This window comes from Halichoerus grypus, chromosome 5 (genome assembly GCF_964656455.1).
Source record: "Halichoerus grypus chromosome 5, mHalGry1.hap1.1, whole genome shotgun sequence".
In the NCBI taxonomy this organism is placed as follows: Eukaryota; Metazoa; Chordata; class Mammalia; order Carnivora; family Phocidae; genus Halichoerus; species Halichoerus grypus.
The window spans coordinates 133,966,450-133,978,668 of record NC_135716.1 but is presented as its reverse complement, the minus strand read 5'-3'; the positions used below and the strand labels follow the sequence as shown (position 1 = coordinate 133,978,668).

Here is a 12,219-nt window from a genome sequence, read left to right as displayed (position 1 = left end):
ACTGGTTTTGTTTTTAATCTGTAACAATTTCCCTGCAGCACCCAGCTCCCTTTCACAGGGCACCCTTCATGGTGCTATTTACTGAGAGAGCTCATCTGTGAGCAGCACCAACCACACGATGACATTTGACAGCTCAGAACCTTCCTATGGGAGATAATCACAACTTCTGGCTTTGTTTCAGATGAACAGTTGAGCCTTAAATATTCTCTTTCCTGTCGTTTGGCAAGGTGTCTGCCCAGGGCATTCAGTCCACACCTCTGAACCTGGCCGTGAACTGGCGGTGCGAGCCGGCCAGCACTGACCTGCGCATAGATTACAAATACAATACGGATGCAATGACAACTGCCGTGGCCCTCAACAACGTGCAGTTCCTGGTCCCCATAGATGGAGGAGTCACCAAGCTCCAGGCCGTGCTCCCACCCGCAGTCTGGTAAGGAGCCACCAGTCCCCTTTCTCTTTCCCAAACGGCTCTTTCCGGGCAAAGGCCTCACAGCCTTCTTAGCGTTTTTATTTCCTACAGGACGACATCCCAGCAGGCCTGTGTGTCAGGGTTCAGGGCAGGAAACAGAAACCGTTCTGTTATTTTAAGCAGAGAAGGATTTAACACAGGGATTAAATGCTCACACAACATGGAAGTGCAAGAGGAATAAGCCTCCGACTGGATCTCCAAGAACGCGTCCCAGAATGCCGAACTGACTCGCCAGGGAAGGTGCTCCCTCTGCCGCAACCAAGAAGCAGAGAAATCAGAAAGCTGCCCATGGAGCCATTGAATTCAAGAACTCACCACTGCCACGTTGATCCGAGGATAAGAAAGTCCCTACCCGCCCGCCTTAACTGCTTCTCGGCACTCACAGAACTGGAGGCTGGACTGCAGGCAGCACTTTGTGAGAAGACCCCCACGTCTCAGTTAGGCTGCTGGCTAGCAGGAAAGAACCACAAATATGGCAGGAGAAGGGCCTCTGCCCCCCTTCCATCCTCCAAATCTCAAGCAGTGCCTGTAATTGGTGGACCCTAATCTGCATCTAGGACCCTAACTGCAGGGGCGTCTGAGAAATGCAGGGTTTTCTTTTGTAGCCTCTGGACTATTAAAAAAGGCACCACTAGAGAAGGTACGGGAACAGCCACTGAAGAGACACTGAGTACTGATAGTAGCTGTTAAAAAGAACTTGTTCTCTTAGAAAAAGTATTCTAGTTTTTCCATGTGATTGTCAGAAGCAAAAAATAGAACATTAAAAAAAAGTCATCCATATGACAGCTAAAACTTAAGTTTCCTGAATTAATTAAGACTTACCATCTATGATAAGTAGGTGTGTCAAAAAATTTAACTGCATTGTCCTCTGTATGTTTTCCTATCTGACAGTGTTGTGGCTAGTTACAATAAGGAACAGAAAAAAGAGAATTTATGTGTGGATGGATGGATAGATAGATAGATAGATACATAGATAGATAATGCTTAAATTGTAGTTAATATTGTCAAGATTCCTTTTTTTAAATTAACACTATCTAGAAAAAATATGGTATCCATTAAACAAAACATTTGCATATACAAAAAAGCCTTTTACCTATTTTATTTTTAGGAATGCTGAACAACAAAGAATATTGTGGAAGATTCCTGATATTTCTCAGAAGTCAGAAAATGGAGGTAATGTAATCACAGGCTTATTTTATTTAATATATAAAGCTGAAATAACTTTCAGGTATTAGAAAACTATTAAAATATACAGCGTTAGAAGCAAGCAAAATATTTCACTTTGCTTTGGTGTATACTCATTTCAACCAATAAAAAGCAAATAATTCCTCAGTGCATCCTCTACTTCCCCTTTTCTGCCCAACCCCACATCAAACAGACCATACTTCAAAAAGAGAAGAGCTTTTAATGAGACATGTTTTCATTTTGTATCAGATCTCCACTCCCTGGTAGTTGAGGTATTTCTCACTTTCCTCTGACTAGGAAAATAATATTGCCTTCCAAGGAACATGATTCCAAATTTTGAAGTACCATTTGGTTGAATTACACTTTCATCAGTGTGCAAAAAAAGTTCCTCATGATATTTCATCATAAATTTTATTCATCAGCATTTTGTCACTGAAACATATACTGTTTTCTAGTAAGTTAGATTTTGTATGTTAACTTTTGAATACAATTTCCAAAGCTATATCCAGCATGTTGTGTTGACTGCTATCTTGTAATGATACTCTTTTTATAGGGGTGGGTTCTTTATTGGCGAGATTTCAGTTGTCTGAAGGCCCAAGCAAACCCTCCCCGTTGGTCGTGCAGTTCACAAGTGAAGGAAGCACCCTTTCTGGATGTGACATTGAACTTGTTGGAGCAGGGTATCGGTTCTCACTCATCAAGAAAAGGTTTGCTGCAGGTAAGTGGGCATCCTGTGGGTTTTCATTTGCAAAAATAGGTCGCCTTAGCTACTCTCTCAAGAAGGAATAGTGTCTGATTTGCTCATCTTCTTTCTTTTCCTCTTCTTCACTCCCAATCCCCATTTCTCATCCCAGTTAGAAAGCAAACCGATTGTAGAATGAAGCAAAAATGAGATAATAAACTGGAAGTCGGAATGAGGAAGGCCCTGGCTACTTATCTGGTTCTGTTTCTTCTGTAGGAATGACCAGTTATTCCCAGTATATACATTATATACACATATATACACTGAGGTTAATTTAATGGAGTAAATCCTACTGTTTTTATTTTGATAAACAAAATAAATGCTATGTGCCTCTGAATTTACCTCTTACCTGAAGACTTTTTTCCTCCAACAAGGCTTCATAGATTTTGTATTTGTCAGGCATAGCGGGAATCCAGAGGGTCCATCTTTCACTTTAAAATAAGCAACCTTAAAGACTCTAGGCCAGGTATCAGAAGTGGGTGCCCATGAGCTGAATATGGTTCCATGAGACAGGTTTTTGGCACAACATGATAGTTCATTGGCGAAGGAGTCTCCAACACTAGGGTGATTATACTTACCAATGACTTGTCAGGATAACTCCTGGTTCTTATGCCCGCTGCACTCATGTAATTATTAGTTATAACCCTTCCACTCTCAGAAATGACCCAGGTTATATGGTTACTCTTCTCATAACAGGTTGGATTCCCACATCCAGAAACAAATCTCCCAACCTATCCTAAAACCCAAACCTCTGCAAAGTGTTCATATGTGGAAATGTGAAAAGGCAACTAGCTGGTCTGGGAAATTGAAAACTTAAGAAATTGTATATATTTTATACTAGTATTGCACCCCGTAAGATGCAGTATTTGGGTTCTAGGGGTAGGGCAGATAGAATAAAAATGTTGCCCATATCATAATCACATTATGGAACTACCAGGTAACCTGCTGATATGTTGTTTTGTTTTGCAGGAAAATACTTGGCAGATAACTAATAAAATCTTATGCAAGGATTTGGAGGATTCATATAATGGAGAACTGTTGTATGAGAAACAGGTTTTAATTTTGGTTTGATGGAAACAAACCAAAATCTGCACTTGGGATATATCTGCTGGAAATGTCCATGACTTTCAGCAATGATTTCCCTCACACAATACCATGATGACCAGTCTTAACAGTATTTACTTCTAGGTGTAATATTGTTAATGGTTTTAAAATGTAATTATTGTATTTGTAAATTGTACTCATTCCAGTAAGGCAGTTAGACACTTGAGTTTTAGCATTTTACCATTCCTAAAATGGATGTAATTTAAACTGTGGTATGTAAATTTAATAGTAGTACTGTTGAATGGCACAATGCTTACAGAGGTAGATTGCATTTTGTCAATATATAAAATTTAAATATAATATTGATAGCTGTCATAAAGGGGGTGCCACATACAAAGAAAATTAAGTGGAACCAGAAAAAAAAAAAACTTCCTTTTCTTCAATCCTTAGTATGTTTTACTCTAGTGCTAAATAAAAATTCTATCTTCAGATATTTAGTGGGTTAAATTCAGAAACTATTTCAGAAAAAAAAATTCTAAAGTTACAGCATATTCAAGAAGAGCATTAATTACCACTTTTTAAAAAGCTTTTTTTTCAAACTGCAAATTTCATAAAAATGCGAACTGTGTAAACAGGGCCTCTTATTTTTATAACTTGTGTAAAAAGGGAAAGCAATTCATATTTAAAGTTTAAGTATATGAAATTATAATCAAGAGTAAAGAAGATGTTGAAGTCTTAACTACTTCCCCCTCTCTCTGCAGTTTAACGAATGTGGAGATTGCTGAATAATATCAGATTAAAGCCAAATTTGTGATTTTAAAATTTCAAGACTTTCCATAGTTGAACTGCTGAACAACTTTTGCACAATTACTCTAAACAGTCTCTCCCATCTAGCATGGAGAATGGTACCACGTATCTTTCTCTTTACCTGCAGGAATCAAAATATTAAGACTAAAATTCAGAAGAAAAAATTAGTCCCCCGTTTAAGTCCAGAAGGAAAATTTTAATCATCATCATTTATATCGTTTGAGAAGGAAAAAAAAAGCTTTATAAATGAAATTCAATCCACATTATCGTGCAATAAATTTCCTTTTGGATAAGATTCATCGTATGTTAACTATAAATTTTTGCCATTCTCTGAGAATCAGAGAGTTATCAAAAATTTATGTCATAATTTCATTGTCGCAAGGTATAATTAAAATTGTAATTACTCGATCTGGCCTCACAATGTGACTATTCAGAACGGAGAAGCACTTCTTCTGGGGTGGGTCTTGGTTGTAAAACTTTCCTCCTCTACTATCTGAAAACATGAAACTTCCTTTAAGTCATAGACCTTCTTTTAAACATGAACCAATTCTTATTCTAAGTTATACTATTAAATAACTGGAATTATTAAGCTGTTGTATTTATCATTAGTTGCTAAATTTTATTTTATGTTCACTTACATTTGACAAAGAATCGTTAGTCCCTTTAAATTTTAGAATCAAATTAAATTTTGTAAGTCTTACTTTTAAAATGAGATTGTGACTGGCAATTGTTTATAGTGGAACTTTTTAAATTAATATTTGTACTTCTCAATCAGTGCTTGCTACCAAGAGAATGTTCAAAATGATCTGTTTTACCTCAGAAGAATTCCTACTATTCAAACACTCTCAGTTGGCTCCCCAGACAGTCTGGTGTGGAAGTTTTTCGGACAAATTATTAATATACTCATTTTAAGTAAAGATATTCAATTTGATTTTGAAACCAAAATAGAAAATGCAAACTTTTAAATCCCACAAAACATGGGGAAACATCAAACACTGAAACCAATGGAGAGTAAGCAGCAGAAAATTGAGAATTATCCAGCATACGAATATAAAAATGCATTTTTAAGTAATCAATTCATAAGGAAAACGTATTGAGGATTAACACGAAACATATTAAAAATGTGTAAATATTACTGGTTCTTATGTCTTGCTCTTTATATTTTATTTTATATAGTTCTAGAGTGAATTAGTAATTAAACACAAGGGTTTTTTTCAAAGAATAATTTTGTTGATATTGTAAAAATATAATTTAAAACATAGACTTCAATAATCTCTAACATTATTCAAACATTTCCAGGAACTAAATTTGACACTATGAAGATCTCTTATGATCCCTTAGCTGATTTTGTGAAACAGAATGGAGGTCATTGGCTTCATAATTATTAAACTTTCAATAAACAGAACCTCAATAGAGAAGATATCCCTTCTCCTTTCAGAAAAATAGGTCAAATAATAACACAATAAACTCATTATCAGGGCTTTAGATTTTGGTAGGTTTTTTTTTTTTTTTTAATCTTGTAGTTTACAATCTCCTCTTATACCCGTATGCATAGTACTGTACAATAAGAGTTCATATTAGGAAAAAAGATCCTAGACAATGCAAGGGTCTCTACTATATATTAAAAAAAAAATTGTCAGGTTCATTATCAATTCCTAAAACAGAACAAAATGGGCAAGTACATATTAATATTTTCAATACCAGGGGTTAAAATAAAGAGTTCTCATTAACCAGAACACCATTTCTTGAGATTTATGATTTTAAAAGTTTCTGTTCTAACAAGATAGAAAGTATGAATGATATTGCTTTATTTTGACAACATGAAAAGTATGTTTTTCTTTTTAAATAAATTCCATATTTTCTTGATATTTTGAAAAATAAATTCTTGTTAAGAATTAGTCTGAATTTTACCATAGTTGGAATTTATAATTCCTAAGAATTAAATTTTTAATTATTTTTAAAGCTCTGTTCTTCTCTACACCTACAGAAAAATGAAAATTCACTGTATGGTATTTGGGAATCTATTTCACCTAGAAAGAAAGAATGTCCACGTTTCAAATGGTTTTGAATGAATAGAGATGTTTTATTTTTGCTTTTATGTATTTTTACTCAATCTGCAAAGTGTTTGAGGCAATCATGACACATATTTTCATTTCTAAATCTTCTTTTCAAAGAAGCCTGGTGACTACATTAACCTTATCGCTAACTGCTGTTGTGTGACGTTGGACAAATCACTGCCTTTCTCAGTTTCTCATCTTTAGAATGAGGGATTGGGATTGCCAGTGATTTTCAAGTTTTTCTTAACAGCAGGACTTTTTTCTACTAAAATTGCATGTGGAATCCTGTTCGGTAAAACAGCTCAAAACAATGATGGAGTTCCTGCAGCAGTTTAGATCTGGGCGCCCCAACCCCACCCCAGTAGGATTTAAACACCGTCATAACACACCAGCCACCTATAAAATTTCTCCCACCTCTGAAGTTCCACGATTCGACTAGATCAGATAGATCCACTGTGGCGGCTTCATAAGAAAACTTGTACAATCACAGTAATTGACTGATAGATAATAAAAATTTACATTTACTTGAGTGCTTACCATATACCAGTCACTACAGATATTAGCTCATTTAATCCTCATAGCAACTGAAAAGTTAAGTACTCTTTGTGATTCCTATTTCACAAATGATGACATTGAGGCTTAGAGTAATTAATTTCCCCCAAGTGACATAGCAGCGGGAAGTAACCCAGTTGTCTTGACTGCAGAGGGGGCCCCTGACCAGTTTTGCTTGTTCATTCTGGGAAATAAACTCTTCTATTTTATTTTACTATACATACATCATTTGAATCCCAAGGTTAACGGTGCTATGAAAAATTAGTATCAAAATAAGGATAATTCCAATAGCAAAATTGTTGGAAAAGGTTATGTTTCTCAGAGTATGACTTGTGGACCACTTGTATTAACATACATTTAAAAGGGCAATGATTTGGTTCAGTTACCACTATCCCAGAGCCTAGACGATAGCAGGAACCAACAAGTTTATATTGAATGAATAAATCTCTAGGGATGGAGTTTAGGAATGTGTATTTTGACAAGCACCCAAAATCTGAGAACCACTGCCCTAATAGACCTCTGAGGTCCTTCTTAGTTATGACATTATATCAAATTTTAAACATTAAATTGAAAGTTGACTATCATTTTTCTAGTGAGTTTATTTTTTCACTCAGTCCATTTAACTTTCTCCAATCTTAAAAAAAAAAAAAAAAAAGATTCAGGGCTTTTTCTAGGAAAATCCCTATCTTTTCCTTAAAGTTCTCCTGTCATGCTATCTAGTCTCAGAGTGGCCTGAAATGCATTCTCTCGTTTTCGTATTTCTGTCCTTTTCATCAATGTCTTAAAAGACCTAGAGAAGCAGTAGGCTGATTGCAAGCTGTCTCTCACTGCAAATACAAAGTCCCAATAAATGTCTCCCTCCTTGCAAGAGACACTCAGATGGATATGTAGATTGTGAGCTGGCCCTATTTCTCTTGTAGACCTTTGAATTGGATGCTTTATAAGCATGGACCAGTGTCATTCTAGAAGAGTTGCACCAATCATTTTTATTTTTCCTTTATTTTTTTTCATAATAATCACAGCTGTCAATTAAATTTGAATGACACAGTAAAATATATAGATATCTACTAAGAAGATGAGTTTGTTGAGTTTTGCTTTTTTTTTTTTTTTTAAGCTTTCTTTTTTCCTTACAGATTATGCATTCAGCAAAATCCCATTCAGTCTAAAAGTACTCATTTTGCCACATGGTTTTCTGACCAGCAATTTTTTTTAATGGAAGCAAAATTTTTTATGATATTAAAAGGAGGATGACCTCTAAATATCGCTTGAAAAGTTAATATAAGTAAGAATGATGTTTCCTTGAAATAAGTCAAATTAAGTTGCTGATATGAATGTACAAATCGATCTGTGTTACACTGATTGAAGAAAGTGTTCTGATGATCCACCCCACCACTTTTAACTGTGTGTACTTCTATTAGGAGGCTTTATTGGATTTTCCTGCTTCTTTTGTGTTTGGTTTTTTTTTTTTTCCATTTGGCAAACAACATCTAAATGCGATTCCCTCACTCATGAATTAAACATGCCTGCCATTACATTACTTTTTGTGCATGGAATGTATGGAGGGAAAATGAGGTAGAAATCCAATATTTAAATCTCCAAATATTAACAAACAACAACAAAAGAAAACCCACTAGCTTTTCTCTGGGTCATTGCTTTGATGTTCTGTCATCTTCTGTAGGCTAAAGTTGCAATTTTAATATCTAATTCAAATTGAAAATTTCTTTTTGACGGAAAGTCAAATTTTAGGGTCTCTTGAGTTGACTGTGGTCGGATCTCCTGACTTCCCCTCATGTTTAATATTTGATCTCTATCCTAAATGAGTATTCTTGTGAGAGAAGGCACCTCCTTATTGACATTCACCATAAGTATAATAATTTATTCTCTAGGTATAACTTCTAAAGTTATTTTTCCTTGACTTATAGTATTTTTGATTGCCTCCTTCTATCCCTAGGGTGGTAGGTTGCTTATTCTAAATACACCTTTAACCTTATAAGAAAAGATGTTTCAATGAGAAGCAAATATATTTTTATGTGTCCCTTAATGCCTAAAAGAAAATAATTAAAGGATACTTCTGCATTCACCTATATTCCAGTATTTTCCAAATCATGTCCAAGTCTACTGTTATTCACAAATGTTCACTGTGTCCTGAGAATATATGATCCTATGCCATAGTCCCCACTCCTCAGACATTTGATAATAAAGGTTAGTGTTTTAATGAAGCTTAAGAAAGTTATTAAATCACATAAACACTTTTTTTTTCTAAACACACCTTGAAGAAACTTTAGAAAAGCTTTCCTGTAACACCAGCTTACATATCCTTCAAGAACCACAAATAATACAACCAGGAATGTTTTGAAAGGATGCTTCTGGGTTTTTGTTTAACTTTAAGAAAAATTCCTGCCATTTCAAATGATTTAATATCATCTTAAATTTCATTAGTATATCTTAGTGAATTTAACTTTATCACCTAAAATATTCAAAATAAAACAACAATGTTGTTTTAATATTTTAATTTTTTAAGTATTATTTTTAAGGTCTGCTCCTATGACCAGCACATCAGGCCACCATCTGTTGAAAACAATCCAAATTTTTTTACAGAGTGAAATTTAAGAAATTGAATCATGATAGATGAACGCTGACCGCATTTTTACATAATCTTGTTAGAAACTATATGAAAAACATTTTTAAATGAGAGGGATATATTATTTAGCAAAGATTTTGCAGAACCCTACACTCTATTAATGAACATTTCACAGTTCTTTTTTGCTATGCCTTATTCTGCAAATCAATTGTTTTTACACAAAGTCAGCAAAATTCCTTTAAAAAAATTCCTGGACAAACTGATTCAGAGTAAAGCTGAATCACTTTACATTTCTCCAAATATAGCTCAATTTTTAATTCATTCAGAGGTTGTGAATTGGCTTGATAGATAAGCCATTTATCATTTTAAATATTCCATTGAATGAGTATATCATGCAAATGTTAATTCCATCTCATTTGTTCAGTTATATATTACTTCATTGACATTTTCTCTCCTTTTCTTATTTTTGACAAAACAAATGCTTAGTGTTATTCATACATGCATCATTACTTCAAACTATTTTAATAATACACCAAATGACTACCACTGGGATCACTGTCCCAAGGTCCAAAGCCAGATTTTTTTCTTTTCCTTGTGAGAGATGATAGGATGATAATTCTTATAGCTGTGTTGAATTTGCAGTTCTGTATTGAATTCTTGCTTTGTTCAATGGAGGTGCGTGAAAGAGATTGGCTCCTGTCTGATCTGTCTGTTTCTCTCTCAATCTAAGAGAGTTGGAAAATTGCTCCTGATTATTTTTTCTTGAAAAAGCCAAGTGTTGGTATATTTATGATGATATGCTAATCTTATCTCTGAGCAGAGTTCACTACAGGCCAAGCAGTCCTTTATGGAGCTGGCTTTTTTAACTGTTTGAATATTATTGGGTTTCAATATACAAATACTTTTTTTTAAATTTTTCACTTCGTGTAGAAAAAAAAAACTCTATGAATGAAATGATCAAGTTTTAATTTTCATGCCTCCTAAGTGGCATTCATTTTTTTTTCTTACTTTAACGTTCAGAGAAACTAGGAAAAGAATCTCAGAGAAATTTTGCTCTGTTTCTAGAGGTAATAAAATTCCATCCATTGTCTTTCTTAAGAAAAATGCTGTTAGTGTATCCTTTAATCTGACTTGGTGGTAGCCTTTATTCAGAACTTCCCATGATCTTTGTAGCGACAGTAAACTGAATTTCTTCATGACCTTGTACGGAGTATATATAATTTCAGAGAATTCCTTGAGCATAACATATTTATAAAAGAAATTGTGGGTTAAAATACTCACATATTTAAAATATTTTTTAAATCTAGTTAAAATGTTGATGCCTGGCTCTTTTTCCTACATGTGTAATTCAACAGAGAGTACTTTTATTCTCATAGCCATTACTGCTTTGTCTATGATGAAAGGTTTATTGCTTCTGTGCTGTGGTCAAGAAAAAAACCAGCAAAAGAAGCAAGGGTTCACTGCCGCAAAGCTGTTGAGCAATGGTGACATGAATGTATAGTATTGACTTATGGAAGATAATCATGAGAACATTTTAACGTTACTTGCCTTATGAGTTAGAAAAGGTGTGGATATCATTTTTTTGTAAATAATGATTTTTACAAATGTTTTTGCCTTCATAATTTTCCCAATCACCCATTTCACAAAATTCTGAATATGCAATTATTTATCATGACACATTACTGCAACTAGGGTTCCCGTTTCAGAACAAACTTTAATTATACATGAGATCAAGACGAAATATCTCAAGTAAGTTGTTATTTAAATGTGATTTTTTTTTTCTGGAAAATAAATGAAAAATGTAAAAATAAACTGAGTTGTGAACCTCTTTTATCACCAGTCTCTTGAAATTTTACCCATATTTCTGGAAAATTTTACTGCATGTTTGGGGTGAGCAAAGCGGGCGAAAGGTTTGGCAGAGTGCAAGGGCTTTAGAGTCGGACAGATCCCAGCTCCGTGATTTAACTACAGACTTGAGCATGTTACTCAATGATTCTTCATCCTTATCTTTAAGAAAATGGAGTTACTATCCCCTTATCATATGGTCAATGAACAGATTAAATGAGATAATCTTTACCAATCATCTAATCAGTCCTACCTACTAGGTAGTAGATATTCAATAAACAGTCCTTTCCTTTTCTTATTTTTCTGTGAATAGTGATTGGCATGGGGCCAGAACACTTTAATGCTCTTTCTCCAACTCTGTCCTAACTCTTTGTGGCTCTACTGTTATCCCAGTGTATTGCTCCTGTCAGCTAATGCTAACTGCACTGAGTACCCATCGAGGGACCGGAGCCAAGCTAGGGACTTAGAGGCATTGTTTTATTTCTAACTCGCGATTGCCCACTACCTAAGGGTCCTTTCAAAGGGTTGGACTTACTTGCTTTGGGTTGGGGGAGGGGTCCTGGGGTTAATTATTAAGGAGGAAGGGCCTATTAGATATGTCAGGTAGGTCTTCGAGGCCAAACAGCCTCCATTTCAAAGCTTCTTGAACTTTAAGCGATTGGGAAAAGAGCTGTTAAGGAAGGTGAAGGAGCCCCGTTTGTATGTTTAGGAGATAATCCTGTGCGCGGCACGGGGCCCTGGGCGTATTATTTAATATCTCAGAATCTCAATTTTCTCTACTGTAAAGGGAGAACAACCCTTCCCTGACCGAGTTGTTGGGACAACTAAATAAAACGAAAACTGTTTGCCAGCATCTGGTAAATACAAGCTCTCAATAACTAGCCTTATGATCACGCTTCTGTACCTTGGAGCAGGCTGGTGGGAAGTAGGGTCTGGG

The 12,219-nt window shown here is 35.0% G+C and overlaps 1 protein-coding gene across 19 annotated transcripts in view; it reads left to right on the top strand.

The window, feature by feature from the left end:
- SGIP1 (SH3GL interacting endocytic adaptor 1) overlaps window positions 1–11,265 on the top strand; it is a 199,838-nt gene extending 188,573 nt beyond the window's left edge. For all 19 annotated transcript variants that reach the window (XM_078072985.1, XM_078072973.1, XM_078072976.1 and 16 more), the window contains 4 exons: window positions 228–430; window positions 1,578–1,642; window positions 2,208–2,372; window positions 3,366–11,265. In XM_078072985.1, the coding sequence (XP_077929111.1) occupies window positions 228–430; window positions 1,578–1,642; window positions 2,208–2,372; window positions 3,366–3,388 (456 nt within the window). In that variant the 3' untranslated portion in view covers window positions 3,389–11,265. The remainder of the gene's footprint in view (window positions 1–227; window positions 431–1,577; window positions 1,643–2,207; window positions 2,373–3,365) is intronic.
- The last annotated feature ends 954 nt before the right edge of the window (window positions 11,266–12,219 follow it).